Below are 14087 nucleotides of genomic sequence, written 5' to 3'. Positions count from 1 at the left end.
TTTCTCTCTCTATCTCTATCTATCTATCTATCTATTTATCTATCTATCTATCTATTTCTATCTATTTATTTCTATCTATCTATTTATCTCTGTCTCTGTTTATCTCTCTCTCTCTCTCTTTCTCTCTCTCTCTCTCTATCTCTAGCTATCTATCTGTCTATCTATCTATCTATCTATCTATCTATCTATCTATATATCTATCTATCTATCTATCTCTGTCTCTGTCTCTGTTTGTCTCTCGTCCGAGAGAATCTCGACGAACGGAGATTCCCCATTGAGAATCGGGGAACGTTTCGGAGCACGGAATGACATCATTCCGCGAGGCCCTTCTTTATTCCAATGACGTTCGTCCACACGGTGCCATGTCCGGCATGGATGACCGTGATTCGTGGAGCACATACGAATCAGGCCCAACCTTATCACATTCCTTCGCACTCATCGTGAGTATGAAAACTTATTCCGAAACGAATATACCGACGTATACACATACACACACACACACACACGGATAAGAGACACACGCACGCGTCTCGTCGAATTTTGATCGAATAAAATTTTCGATTTGCACACTTACCCCGATCATGTGGTGCTTCTCTTTGTGAGGGGCCTTGAAAATTTTGCACCAGTAGGTGGTGTCCACGTTGTCTGAAACCGGTGGCTATGCATCAAGAAGAACGTACGATTAACCAAGACTAAGATATATTTATATATACATATTACTATGTGGCACGATTTGAATATTTTAATTCTATATATATATATATATAAACTTACTTGATTCAATTTTACGTCCCAATGCTTGATATCCTCGGTGTATCGGGGAGGTGCGTGAGGGGCAGGGGTTTTCAATCTCAAAGCTCTGCCACCACGTTTGTCACCAGGCCAAATCGCTGTATTTAATTCGGGATCGGTCGAATGAAGCGCCCAGAGAACTCGTATCGTGTCTCCCTGCGATAACAAGAGCTTTCTTTTCTTTTCTTTTCTTCTTTCTCTCTTTCTCTCTCCCTCCCTCCCTTTCTCCCTCTCTCTCTCTCTCTCTCTCTCTTCCTTCCCCTTAAAACTTCTCGTAGGAATTGTCCGTGGGAGGGGAAGTGGATACAAGGAATAAAAAGTATGGTTTAGTTCGTTAAGAAGTATTTTAATGGGCTGGACGCCACGCTGGTTAAAGGACCGAGTGCAGCACCTCTGAGAACGGGTAGAATTGAGAAGACGCACGAGGCTCGCGAACGGCATGCTAAATGCCTAAACATCGCTGCGGGAATTCGGCGTAGCGGGGCCTTAAGCCCTCTTCTTGAAGTCACGGTTTCTTTTCGTGGCGGACATAAATCGAGGGAGGGAAGGAAAGGGAGAGAGGGGAAGATTCTCTTCGCGAATTTTACCCAGGCTTTTGTCTTGCAAATCTTTCAAATCTCGCTATCATTCCTCCAAATCCCTCCAAGCCTCGTCAAGAATCGAATAACGGACAATTTCTCGTCTCCCTTCTAATCGCTCTGAAGTATAATTACGAACTTTAAGTTAAAACACGATCCCCTTTTCTCACAAATTTTATTCGGGGATAAAAAAAGAGAAAGACAGAAAACGAAAATGGAATACAAGGAAGAAATGTGGAAGAAGGTACGATTAAATAAGGGATATCGCGTGTCGTGCGAGATCGAGAGATTGAAACGAACACCTCGTAACACCGTTCTTTATGTTTCTTCTTAGCCTTACCGTAAGCCGATGATCCTGAGGGTCGCAGGTCTGCCAGCTACGCGAGAAGATCACGCTCGTGTGAGTTTGGTTCTGCGAACCACCCAGCACTTTGACATCTTGGGACGTGTCCGTGACTAGTGCCGCCTCTGGCTCCTCGATCCCGTGCGAGTCCTAAAAGAAACAATTTGAATCCGCTGCGAATGGCTGAATGTAAGCGAGACGCGTGACCGCGCGCTCTTCCCAACCCTGGATCGAAGAAGAAGAAGAAGAAGAAGAAGAATCCGCGGATTGGAGAGAAACAAGTTTTATCGGATCGAGGTGAACGCCAGGTGTTTATCATTCCGACCGAAGTGTAGCGAAACAGTTTTTTTGTCAGCCTCGATTCGCCCCCCTCCCTTCTCTCACGCGCTTTCTCCTCTATGCTCCCGTACGTACGAGGGTGTGGATCGATTCCACGCACGGAATTTCCACGAGGGAGGGAAACGGTTGAAGAAGAACTGAGTAGTAGAACTGATAGAATGGATCAGAAGGATCGCACGCGATATCGAGAGCGCATAACGATATTAATAACAATAATCTGCGATGTGGAGGGAGAGAGGAGCGCACCGTGAGGCGTGACGTTGAGAAGGGTGGCCGCGGGCGTTTGGGTCCGTTGGATTCCGATTATGGTCGGGGCGTTAAAAAGTTGTAAAGGGGCCGAAGGGAAGTCCCTTTCCTGCTCTTAATGAATCGAAATAATTGGCCGAGCTTGTCGTCACGCTTGTTGCGTATTTTGTAACGATCGCGCGCGAAGAGGAAATATTGTATAATGTGAGCACGTATGGCGAAAAAAACCGAAGGGGAGGGGAGGGAAGAATCGTGACGCGATAAAAGGATTGGCGGATAATCTGAACAACGATCGTCGAGTAGAGTTTTCGTTTTACAAATTAAGCGGGGGTTTTCGAGATCGAGATCGCTTTCGAGAAAAATGTCGAAGCGAGAGAGAGTTTTATCGGCGAGGAGATCGAACGATCGCAACGCGTGTTATCTGTTCCCGTTTAATTACGATTCGCCTCGTAATTCGTACGAGCGCGCGTTCTCACGAGATTCGCGGGGGTTTTCTCATGGCTCACCCGGATATTCTCATCGTAGCCGGGCTAATTATCACGTCCGTGGCATTGGTGATTAAAAAGAAAGGAAAAAAAAAAAAAGAGTTGGAGATTCCTTGGTAATTTCAACGCGATTCAACCCTCGCGATCGAGTAACATTTTAATTAATTTATAATACCTCGTGTCGTCGAGGAAACGACGTAGATCGACGTTGATTACGCGTTTAAGATCTCGCGAAGTGTGAGAATGTCGATCGTCGCGTTACGAAAATTATGCAAACGATCGCGAGCGGAATTCTCGTGATTCTCGTTAAAATCTAAAAAAATACTACATAACTAACAACGTTTCTTCCTTTTAGGAGTGGATTTAAAAACAACGAGGTAGAGATGTTTCGATCGTACGGATACTCGAGAAACGACATCTTTTAATTCCAACGGTTAAAATTACTGGTTAGTTTCATTATACGGATTTTTATGCGTTAAAAATAATACGTACGTAAATATTATTTTCTTTTGAAATTGCATATTATATTGGTTTGATCGAAATGGATGCTACGAGGAAGCTGTTCGCATCTCTGGCGTCCTCCTTTTAGGAACAAGTTTCTCTTGATTTTTGTAAACAACAAATGCGCACCAGCAGCATGCTCGTGTGCAATCCCTCTCCGACTAGAGAGAAAGAGAGATACGATGGAACATAACGGAGAAGGAGAAAAGTCATAGGTATTCTTTCGAGTACGAATCGAGTCACGGATGCATGGGAAAAGAGGCACGCGTGCGTGGATGCGGAAAATTAATTCGGCGGATGTGACGTCATGGATCGGTACTCGCGTTTCCTGAGGAAGTCTTCTGAGAAACCTGTACGTGTTTTGGAACACGTCCCTTTATCCCTTATTACGATCGAACGTTCATTAAGATTCGCCCAGGAGGAATCGAATGGAATTAATCGAAACGAGAAATATATATATATATATATATTTATAGCGCGATGCCGCCTATCTGCGCGATCTATCTTGAGAAATAGTTTCCGATCCATATAAGCGTCGCAAAAAAGAAACGGTTCTCTTTTGTGGCTCGAGGAGGATCGCGGTGGTTCCCATGGGCCTGAAGTTCCCGAAGAAAAAGAGAGAAATTCTCTCATGAGGCGCCACTAGGAGGAGGACGATGCTTGCCAGGTGTTTTGAAGGTAGTGGCCTTCTCTTTCTTTCTTTCTCTCTCTCTCTCTCTCTCTCTTTCTGCCTTCTTTTTCGGAGACCCGCGTTTCGGCTACACTCCTTTCCCTTTCTTTTTCCCATCCTTCTTCTCTCCCCACTCGCGTTTTACTTTTGCCCCCTCTATACTTTTCTCCCTCGAACTTTTTCCCATCTCTCGTTCCAACGCCGAGAAACCCGACCACTATTGGCCCTTGTACCTCTTTCTCTCTCTCTCTTTCTCTCTCTCCTTTTCTCCTTCTTCTCCTCGCAACTTCTCCTCGCTACTTCACCTCACTCTTCTCTTCTCTTCTTTTCTCTTCTTCTGGGAGAGAACCTAACCTCTCCTTTTTTTTCCACAATGCCTCTCTCCTTTTTACCACCTGGCAGAAACGGCAGCTGGTAGCGCGGAACTCCCTCGAAAGGGAGGAGGATAAAAGGCCTCCCCTCGCCCCCTCTCTCCCCCCCCCCCTTAGTCGTCGTTAGGAAAAGAAACCATCTACCGGTCTCTATATAAACAGAGTAACTGACGTCCATGTCTTTTTTCTAATCGCTGGGAAAACATTAGGTACGCTCCAATGGCTCGTGCCCTCGTTAACGTCCTCTACATCGAGCGTATTTACGTCCCTTCCTCGAACAACTCTGATCAAACGTATTGTACGTATTCGTTTGGAAAAATTGCGAAGAGGAAGAAGAGATCGATCTATTTTCACGAGAGAAAATTACGAAAATTAAATTTTCCAGCCTATTCAATTTTTCTCGTTTCTCATTTATATGAGCAGAATCTCACGTGTCTTGGTATCGAGTACGGGGCAATTATGCTCACTCACTCGTTACAGCTCACTGTTGCGAATCGCTTTATGTTTAATTCAAAGTTGGAAAAATGATTAGGCGAAATCGATTGTCGCGTTTGGAAATAAAAATATATATATATATACAGGAAAGTAAGATAAATTTCCTTGTTCCATTGCGTTCATTTTAATCAAATTTATATCAAATGCTTCGATCTCTGTCTGTAATCGAATTCATTCTCCTTTTTTTACTTTTATTCTTTTCAAATAATTCACGAAAAAAAAAAGTTTGAACGAAAAATCTCGAACAGGAGTGGAAATTCGTGAAGAAACTGGTTCAATAATTTGCCATTTGATCCGAGACCGATCAAATAATTTCCGGATAAAAAGAGGGTTTAATAAAAGACGCCCTCCTGGAATTAATTTCATAAACTACTTTGGCATCCACTTTGCCAACCACTAATCGATGCCAAAACGTTTTTTCCGGATGCCTTGTCTCGAGCCACGAGGTAAATAAAAAAAAGAAAAGAAAAAAAATCGAGGGTATAAATTGCTCTTTTTCCTTCTACCTCCTCGACGGTAGTCTTTTAATTATCATCGAAGCTGTAATCGATATCATTAATAACAGCTTTTTTTCGTTCGATTCCTCTTTGTAGGAGAAAGCCTTGCCCGGACTGGTAGTCAATTTCCGAGGATCGTGAATACGCTTATTAACTATGAAAGAAGCTTGGAAAGCGGCGGTAAAAAAGAGAATGACCTACGAACTCCGGTTTACGATTGCACAATGGGGATACACGTCGCCGACCACCACGCTAATCTTAATCCGTAAAATATTCTCTATGCTCGGCTAAAATCTCGCCTTCCCCTCCCCCTTTCGCTCTCCGCCTTTTGTAAGGACGAGGAGATCGTTTCTTGATCAAGATAAAGTGGTAAAATACAAAGGAAGTACGATTTACGGTACGATCGGGTTAGTAGACAAATTGTTAACGTCGCAAAGATATTTTTCCAACTTTTTTCTTAACCGTGCGACTTTTTTCCCCTCCAAACTCGTTTCTTCATTTCTCTAATAGTTTTTTACAAACTTTGAAAAATTGGAAGAGAACAAGAGGAGAATTGATTGAAGGTGAATGAAAAAGAAGAAGTAAAAAAGAAACAAGATATGTCGAAGATTATGGAGAAGATGAAGGAAGAAGGATGGAGATAGAGGGATCACGTTTCAAATTCTTCTTTGCTTCTCCAATAAATTACTGCTCGTAATTCAATTATTAATCAACATTCCAAACTTTTGTCATTTCTTCTCCGAGAGAGATCAATCCTCTCCTCGCAGTATCCCGAATCAAAACTAACAGCAGAGATCGATATACGCATATATTTCTTCCTTTCCTCTACTCCTTTTAATCTACTCCTCTCTTTTTTCCTATCGTTCCAGGACTGTTTCTTAACACATGTTCAAATATCCGAGGAGCGGAAAGTATCACGTGTCGGCCGATTCATTGGAGCCAGGACCGCTCTTCATCTTTCTTCGCAACGATGCTCGAAGATTCGCGTACTCTCCCTCCCTCCCTTCCCACCAATGTCTGGAGGCCTTGACTGGGGACCCTTTGGAACCAACATACCTAAGGCGGAGAGGGGCCTTCTCTCGCACACGTTCACGGCCCTCGTGCGCTCGTCACACGTTCAGTCACGCAACCTTTTGCTCGATCTTAACTTTCGGCTTGTATATAACCCGCGTTTGTATACACGCGTTTCTGTGTTCGTACTCTCTCTCTCTCTCTCTCTCTCTCTCTCTCTCTCTCTCTCTCTCTCTCTCTCTCTCTATTGGTACGCGGCAGCGCGTTATGCATCTTCCCAGCCGGCTGTTCGCGCATTCAAATTTATACCGGGGCCGATTTTGCAGGGAGGAGCGTGAAGAAGAAGAGGGCCGATTATTAATAACGTAACAGGGTCACTGGCACAACCGTGGCAGGCGAGTGGCGACAAATTGGAAAATTCGCAATGCTCGATCTCTTATCTCGTGTCAATTCAAGGGGGGAGGGGGGAGGGGGATCGAGTTTCTTCGACTCGATTTTTCCCATTCTTCTTCCCTCCCTCCTTCTTCTCTCCCGTTCGAAACTCGTCGAGTCACGCGATTGATAAGGAGTCACAGCAGATTTGAAATTCGTCAAGGTGGAAAAGGCGTGAGAAGGGGGGAGAGGGGAGGAGAGGGGAGGGGAGGGGAGAAAGGTCTGGCTGGCTCCTCGCCGAACGTAAATTTATCACGACTTTATCTCGACCGCTGGAACGATGTTCGTTAATTTTCTACCAACGCCGTCCCAGCCTCTTCTCTTCCCTCTCCCGCCTGCGCTCATCGGTCCCTACGTCCCGCCCGTTTTCTTCCTTTTCTCCAACCCTTTCTCGTCCTCGCGAGAGGATAAGTATCGAGTAAATCGTGCCAAAAGATCCCAACTTGTTTCTTTTTTTTTTTTTTTCTCGAGTCGGTTTAGATTTCGAGTAATTGCCAATTTCAACGTCCAGTTTTTTTTTTTTTTTTTTTTTTTAATTCGTGACCAATACGAAGTTTATGTTGGAAAGCCGTGGTGGAGTTAAATTTTAAATGAAAGAAAGGGTTATTTTTGTCGATTCGATAAGCAACGATAATAGGTGTTAAAAATTTAGATCTCCGTTGGTTTTTGTGAGAATTAGATTTAAATAGTGGTATTAAATATTTGTCGGGGAATGAAAACTTATTCGATTGTAAATCTCTCTAAATATTTTCTTAACAACGCGTTGCTTGCGCATCCCTCGGATACGATGGATATAAATTTAATTAAGATTAGGAATTCCCGATGAAGAGGGGAGGGAACAGATAAGAAGATTCTTTTTTTAATTCGTTCGTTGCACGATTCGCTGGAGAATGGGGAAATTTTGTACGAGTCTTTTCAAGATTCTTCTCGAGATACTTTGAAGTTTCTTAAACTTGATGATACGAAGTTAATTTATGCGCTACTACTTCTTTCAAAACGTTATCCCGTTAAAGGGGTATCGAAAAACTCTAGGAAAAATTCTACGAATTTTAGGAATCCCTTCGTTTTCCAATCGCATCGTATCGACGGAAGAGGAAAATCGTCTCCGAATCAATCGCGTTAATTAAACGAAAATACGGAGATAGGGGAGAAGAAAGAAGGATTTGGTCGTTTGACTGGGAGAGAGAGAGAGAGAGAGAGAGAAGGCCGATATCTCGAGTGGCGATACCTTCCTCCATTTCTTCTTTTTCTTCTCATCCTTCTTTCAGTTTCTCAGGTCCTTCAGACTGCTGTTTCGATCTCCCTTTCTGCTTCAGCCGCCTTCTTAATCTTCCTTTAATTCCCTGGTTTTTCATTTCTTTACCTCCTTTTTCGCTTCTTCTTCTTCTTCTTCTTCTTCTTCTTCTTCTTCATCGTTGAAGCGTCTCCTTCTTCCTTTCTTCCGACCCACGGCGTCGAGGAGCCAATAGATCTCCAGCTGTCGATCCGAGGGAAGAAGAATCGCGAAAAACGTTGCCGGTCCATTAAATCTCGGGTCGATAATGTTTCGAATATCAAACGTTTTCTATCCGTTGTCTAATCGATTCGAGAAGAAATCGTTCGAGGCTACTCGTTTCGAGAATAGAATCGCGCAAGACTCGAGAAATCTAGGATCCTTTCGCGATAACGAAGGAAAACGAGTTCTTCCCAACGCCGTTAACCTCTGACGCTTGCATACTTTCCCGCTAATACTAGATCCGCTCGATTGCTCTCCACGCATCCCAATCATTTCCTCTTCCTCCTCCTCCTCCTCCTCCTCCTCCTCCTGCTCCTCGCCACGCTATTGATCGAGAAACGATCGAATCCTTGGGGACGAATTGGGGATCGACGCGATAAAACGAGAAAGAAAATCGGGGGAGAAATGGATTCGATCCGTGGGATCGAGGGGTTGGAGGGCTGGATCCAGGTCGAAAGAAAGAACTTACCAGCAGATTGACGGTGCCCGTGTGATCGTCGACCCAGGCCAGCAGGATGTCAGCCCCCTTCATGTGGTTTTTCTCGTTGAATCCAATGCCGACGTATCCCAAGGTTTTCGCGGTCACCTTGAAAGTGACCATCTCCTCGTCCGAGGGATCCCACTCGAGGACGACCTCCCCGTCGTCGTCCAACGTTTCGCGTCTCGTGAACCTCGGCTCTTTCACGCTTCTTCTCCCACGGTTCTTGCCCTCCACGCTCCCCTCCTCCCAATTAGCCACGTATTTCGCGTGGCCACGAAAAAGCTTGGCCAATTTATCCATAGGCGGTATATACTTCTTGGGGACGCGGTCTCGCGACTTTGGAATACTTTTCAACGTAGGATCGTCGAGTAGGTGGGTGTTCGGTGGCTCGCCGATAATTTCATATTGGGAATTGCCCACGATCTCGATGTCGCGTCGAAAATCCATCGTCTGGGTGGTCTCCTCCCGCGATTCCATCCCCCTCGATCGATCCTCCTTGTCGATCGACATTCGTTCGTCGGGGAACGCGGTGTCGGACCGCGTCGATTCTTCCTTCGAAACTTCGATGTCGAGCTCGTCGCCCGTCGTTTCGTTGTCGATCGCGTATCGACGCCTGCTCGTCGTCGTCGTCGTTTCCTCGGATTCTCGGCCGGGGACTCGAGCAGGATTATCGTCGACCAGCTCGTGTTGATTCGGGTCCAAGTTTTCCTCCCTCGAATTGGGAAAGTCGAGGCCGTCCTCTTTGTAAGGGAGGATCTTCCTCTTCGCCTTCCATTGCGCGTACCAATCTTTATCGACGTCCAACCTTTGTTTCTTGAACGTGCCGATTCTAAGAAGCGGTTGCTCCTCCCGAACGCTTCTTCTCATCCTGACGTCTCTTGGACGATGATGCCTGCTCCTGTAGGCCAAAGTTTTCATGGCCTCGTCCATGTGTTGGACGTACAGGTCCAATAAATCGCACCTGGCCACCCAACAAAGGCTCGATACCACGATCAGCCTGAGCAACAGCATCTTCTTCCTCTTCTTCTTCCTCTTCGCTCGCTCGCTCGCTCGCTCGCTCGCTCACCTCTCCGTCAACTTCATACGATTCTTCTTCTCTACGAATTTCTCCACGATTCCCAACCCATACAGTCGTCCCCTTGTCGTTGGGAAAAGAATTCACTTAGAACCCCTCGAATGGAAGCGAATTATCGATCATAATTCGGGAAATTTCAAAAAAAGAACGATTAAATTCTCGGAGGAATCGAACCTCACCACTTCTCTCTTTCTCTCTCTCTCTCTCTCTCTCTCCTCTTCTCTGAATGAAAAATTTCCTCTCACGGTTGATGATCCACGTTTCCTTTTAAAATCGTTAAAAATCTTCTTTACTCGCACTCCTCTTTAACGAATCAACGAATGATATTAATTGACCAAGTATCTACGTATCTCTATCGCTTCCCAAAACGCGAAAATTGCGTGTTGGACTCGCGTCCGCTTCCCTACGTGTTACGCGAACGACAGTTGTGCCGGGACTAATTTAAGCACGCGGCTGCTGTTGCCCCTGCAGATGCTTGCAGCTGCTTACCTGTGCCGGGGTCCCCCTTCCCCGGGCCCTTATTCAGACCCGTACCACCACTTTTCCGCTCCCCTCCCCTCCACCTCTCCTCTTATAATTCACTATCTCTCGAAACGAATAATTTAAACTCCAAGCTCGATCGAACCTTTCTTTTTCCTTCTTTCTTTTTTCCTTCGTTTTAATTTGAAATATCCATTTGAAATGAAAATTTCGATAAATTTTAATATTAAAGGGAGAGATGGACGCGTAAGGAGAGATGGACAGATGTCAGGAGTTAAAGTGCGGAGAGACGAGAGAGAGAGAGTTTTCGAAGAGAGAAAGGAAGAGGAAATCGTCACACCATGTTCGAACGCTTCTTCTTTTATTGTTCCATCTCTATTATTATTCTTATGGATAGTACGGTACCACGCAGCGTGGACAATGGGCAATCATCGTCCAAATCTTTTTTTCATCGTCGAATGGGATATTGAGGGAATTGATGGAATTAGATGTCGAGATAGGTTTGTTTTTTTTTTTACGTTTTTTTACTATTCTTATTTGTTGTTGTAAGTATAATGATATTACTCGTACGGTATAGTTGAAGTTTATGGAAATTTCTTTCCTTTTTTTTTTTTTTTTTTTTTCTTTCCATAAACACACGAGGCTTCGTTCCGTCGGAAGAGCGATTTCTTTACGGTCACGGGAGGGAGGAAACGGAAAAAGATCGCGATGGAAAGGTTTTGGTACTGCTTCCTGCGGAAGCCTTCTTTTTTTTTCTCTCTCTGAAACCGGAGACGCATTTATCAGCGGTGGTGTTCCAGAAAGAGACCGAGGGGATGCGAAAACAACTGCGGCAGATGTGAACTCTTGGCACGCGCCCTTCTGCTCGACAGTGGTGCTCACCATATATATTTTTTTTTTTGCTTTCGAGGGGAGGATATTTTATATATTTTATTGGAAGGAACCAACTTCAAACATTCATTTTTCCCGTTCGAGACGAAACATTTTTATTTCACGTTTCGTATTTAAGTTTCTTTCGTATCTAGAATATTATATATATTTTAAGAAGAGATATCTGGTCTTGGAAATTTCATCGTTCCGTTTATTTAATTAAACAATAGACGAATAGATATTATTTGACGTCAATGAAAATTAATAACTCTCATTTATCAACGAGCGTGTAAAAAAGCATTATCATTTGCTAAGCGTCCGTCGCACGCGCACGTCGGAAGTCAAGTGTATCAAGTTACTTCCTGCGACTGACACTTTATACTCCACAAAGGAAGAGTACAGAACGATCTTCGTTCGTTCATTGTCGATTCGATACGAACATTTATACGAGCGGGGAAGGTAATCACAATCGGTATTGATATTCGAGGAAAAAAGAAAGGAAAAAACTTTTATCCCTCTTGCTCCCATCTGCCCTCTCCCCCTCCCCTCCGTTTCAATATTGACTTTTAGATTAAATCGAACACGCGAGCGCGTTTTTCGTGTACGTTGGAGGGAATAATTTTAGCTAATTGCCCCCGAAAAAAGTAAAATAAATCGAATCGTCACTCGATCAAATTAATCGAATTCTCGAAAACCAGTTTGGCCAGATGGATTCGGACAGATTTCGTTAGACTCCTCCTCCTCCTCCTCCTCCTCCTCCTCTTCTTCTTCCTACTTCTTCGTACGTACTTTCTTCGTACGTACGAAGTGAAACGGTTTACAAACCTTCGATTCGAATCGAGGATTGAACAGGAAATCGAAAGAAGGAATCGATTTTCTCGGAATTTCTCGGTCAGGTATCGTATTATTGTAAGAGAGAGAATTCCTTTATACGAAAAGATGCGCGTGTACACGCAACCGACGCCGACCGACCAAACGCCGACTGCATTATTTCTTTGTTCGTAAGGAATTCGAGGATCGATTGGGATTTCTGCCAAAAGGAACGTTTTCGTTTTCTATAAGGATGTATCGCGAATTCTTCGATGAACGAAAGAATTCCGTTCCGTTCCTTATTCAAATATTCCCATTTTTTCCCTACTGTTCGAAAAGTCGAATATATAAAAATTTATCGTGGAAAATCGTTTCGCACGACACTCCCTCTCCTCCCTCTCCCCTCTCCTTCTCCCTTCTCTCCTCCCTCCTCCCTCCCTCCTCCCCGCCGTCTTTTCGAGAGAAGAAGCTGTTCAAGCTCGGCGCACGACTAAGTGGAGAGCCCATAGAGGAGGGACGCTACTTTGTATTCCATTGGCAAATTTATTCGTCGTCCTCCACGTAGATTATATAGAAGAGAGGAGGCGTATCGGAAATCTCGTTGTCCTGGGAAAAACCGATGCCTCGCGATATGCACCGAGCATAAAAAGCAAACGAGGCGGGAATCATTTTTATCGCGTGCACGCACAACATCTTCTCCACGCCTCTGTGCTCGCCTCTGTGATACGGGGTGAATCCATCCCGGATTCTGTGCTCGTTTGTCTTTCTCCATTTAAGATTCAATGGAAATCGCATACAAGTATTTTACAGTTATCATTACCGATAGATAACGATTGTTCCATTCAGTTATGTTACAACTCGTTGTTTTTCTTTTTCTTTTTCTTTTTTTTCTCTCTCTCTCTCATGTTTCTAGATCTTTCGTTTCCAATTCTGGCGTCATCCCTTAAAATATACAGAGAAAAACACACGAGCGCGACGTTCACCTGTCGCGTGCTCGACGTTACACCTGCTTAAGTAACTTTCCTTCGAGTCTTCACCATCTGCTTCTTTTACGAGTTTTCTGACCGATTAGCATACGCGATCGTACGTACGATTTAACGAGTTAAATAATTTTTAATTTGGATTAATCTAATTTTTATCCGTTCTTTACTTTAGAAATGAAAGGATTTGATCTTTGGAAGATTTTTTTATATATAAAAAAAAAAACAACAGAATACATTGTTAAATAATTTAAATATGTATTTACATTCATGAAACGTATAAAAATTGGAATAAAGTTGGAGTAAAGTTCGTTAAGATTTTTAATCAATGGGTAAAGAAGATAAATTAATTAAATATCGGAACAATGTCGTCTCTTAATCGTGTAAATTTTACGGAATAAGGATAGACAAAGAGAGTAAATAGTAAGAGAAGGACAGTAATAAAGTAAAAATAGGAAATCAACGCCATCTTCAGAATGCCGCAAATGAAGAATATAAAAAAAGACGAGAAATTAGTGGAAGAAGGATAAAGATAAGACAAGAATTGGCCATTAGCGCCATTTCTCGAATGACGAAGAGATTTCTTTAAAAAATAAGGTAAAGAGAGATTGAATATCAGATAGATGGAATAGTCTCAAGTTATTTTCACAAGTCCGATTTTTATTTTAAGCCCTTAAAAGTTAAAAAATTTTAGAAATTATAGAAAAAATTTATAATTTTCTATTTTGTCATATGAAGATTAGTTCCATCTGCTTGTCGCTGGATGGCGCTGTAATATCCATTTTCTGAATTACTTCGAAACATGCTTCTAAATACATGTTAATCGGGAAAAACATTTAGATTACATTTAGATTAACATTTTAAATTATTTCTAAAGATCTAAAGTTTAAGTTTTCGTGCTGAAAACATATTTCTAAAAATCTTTAAACAAAAAGTGCAGAAAAAGAAGTTATGTGTGGTAATTGATGAATATAATTCGTATAAATGATTTTTATTAATTTGATATTGCAAGTTTTATTTAACTATAAATTAGAATAAATTAGAATAATAAATCAATGAGAGGCAATACTATATAGTATAATACCAAAAAATATATAATTAATATTATTAATTAATGTTTTATACGAAAGATAGAT

The 14087-nt window shown here is 42.9% G+C and overlaps 1 protein-coding gene across 1 annotated transcript in view; it reads right to left on the bottom strand.

Moving 5' to 3' along the window:
- The window catches only part of LOC122711035 (MOXD1 homolog 1), a 13438-nt gene extending 3202 nt beyond the window's left edge, over positions 1-10236 (bottom strand). The window contains exons 1-4 of the mRNA XM_043929427.1: positions 8725-10236; positions 1711-1863; positions 775-948; positions 575-658 (exon numbers count right to left, since the gene is read on the bottom strand). Of these exons, the coding sequence (XP_043785362.1) occupies positions 575-658; positions 775-948; positions 1711-1863; positions 8725-9747 (1434 nt within the window). The 5' untranslated portion in view covers positions 9748-10236. The remainder of the gene's footprint in view (positions 1-574; positions 659-774; positions 949-1710; positions 1864-8724) is intronic.
- Between the last annotated feature and the right edge of the window lie 3851 nt (positions 10237-14087).

This window comes from Apis laboriosa, unplaced genomic scaffold (assembly GCF_014066325.1).
Source record: "Apis laboriosa isolate Shangri-la unplaced genomic scaffold, ASM1406632v1 scaffold16_cov148, whole genome shotgun sequence".
Lineage (NCBI taxonomy): Eukaryota > Metazoa > Arthropoda > Insecta > Hymenoptera > Apidae > Apis > Apis laboriosa.
This window is presented reverse-complemented; position numbering and strand designations above follow the sequence as displayed.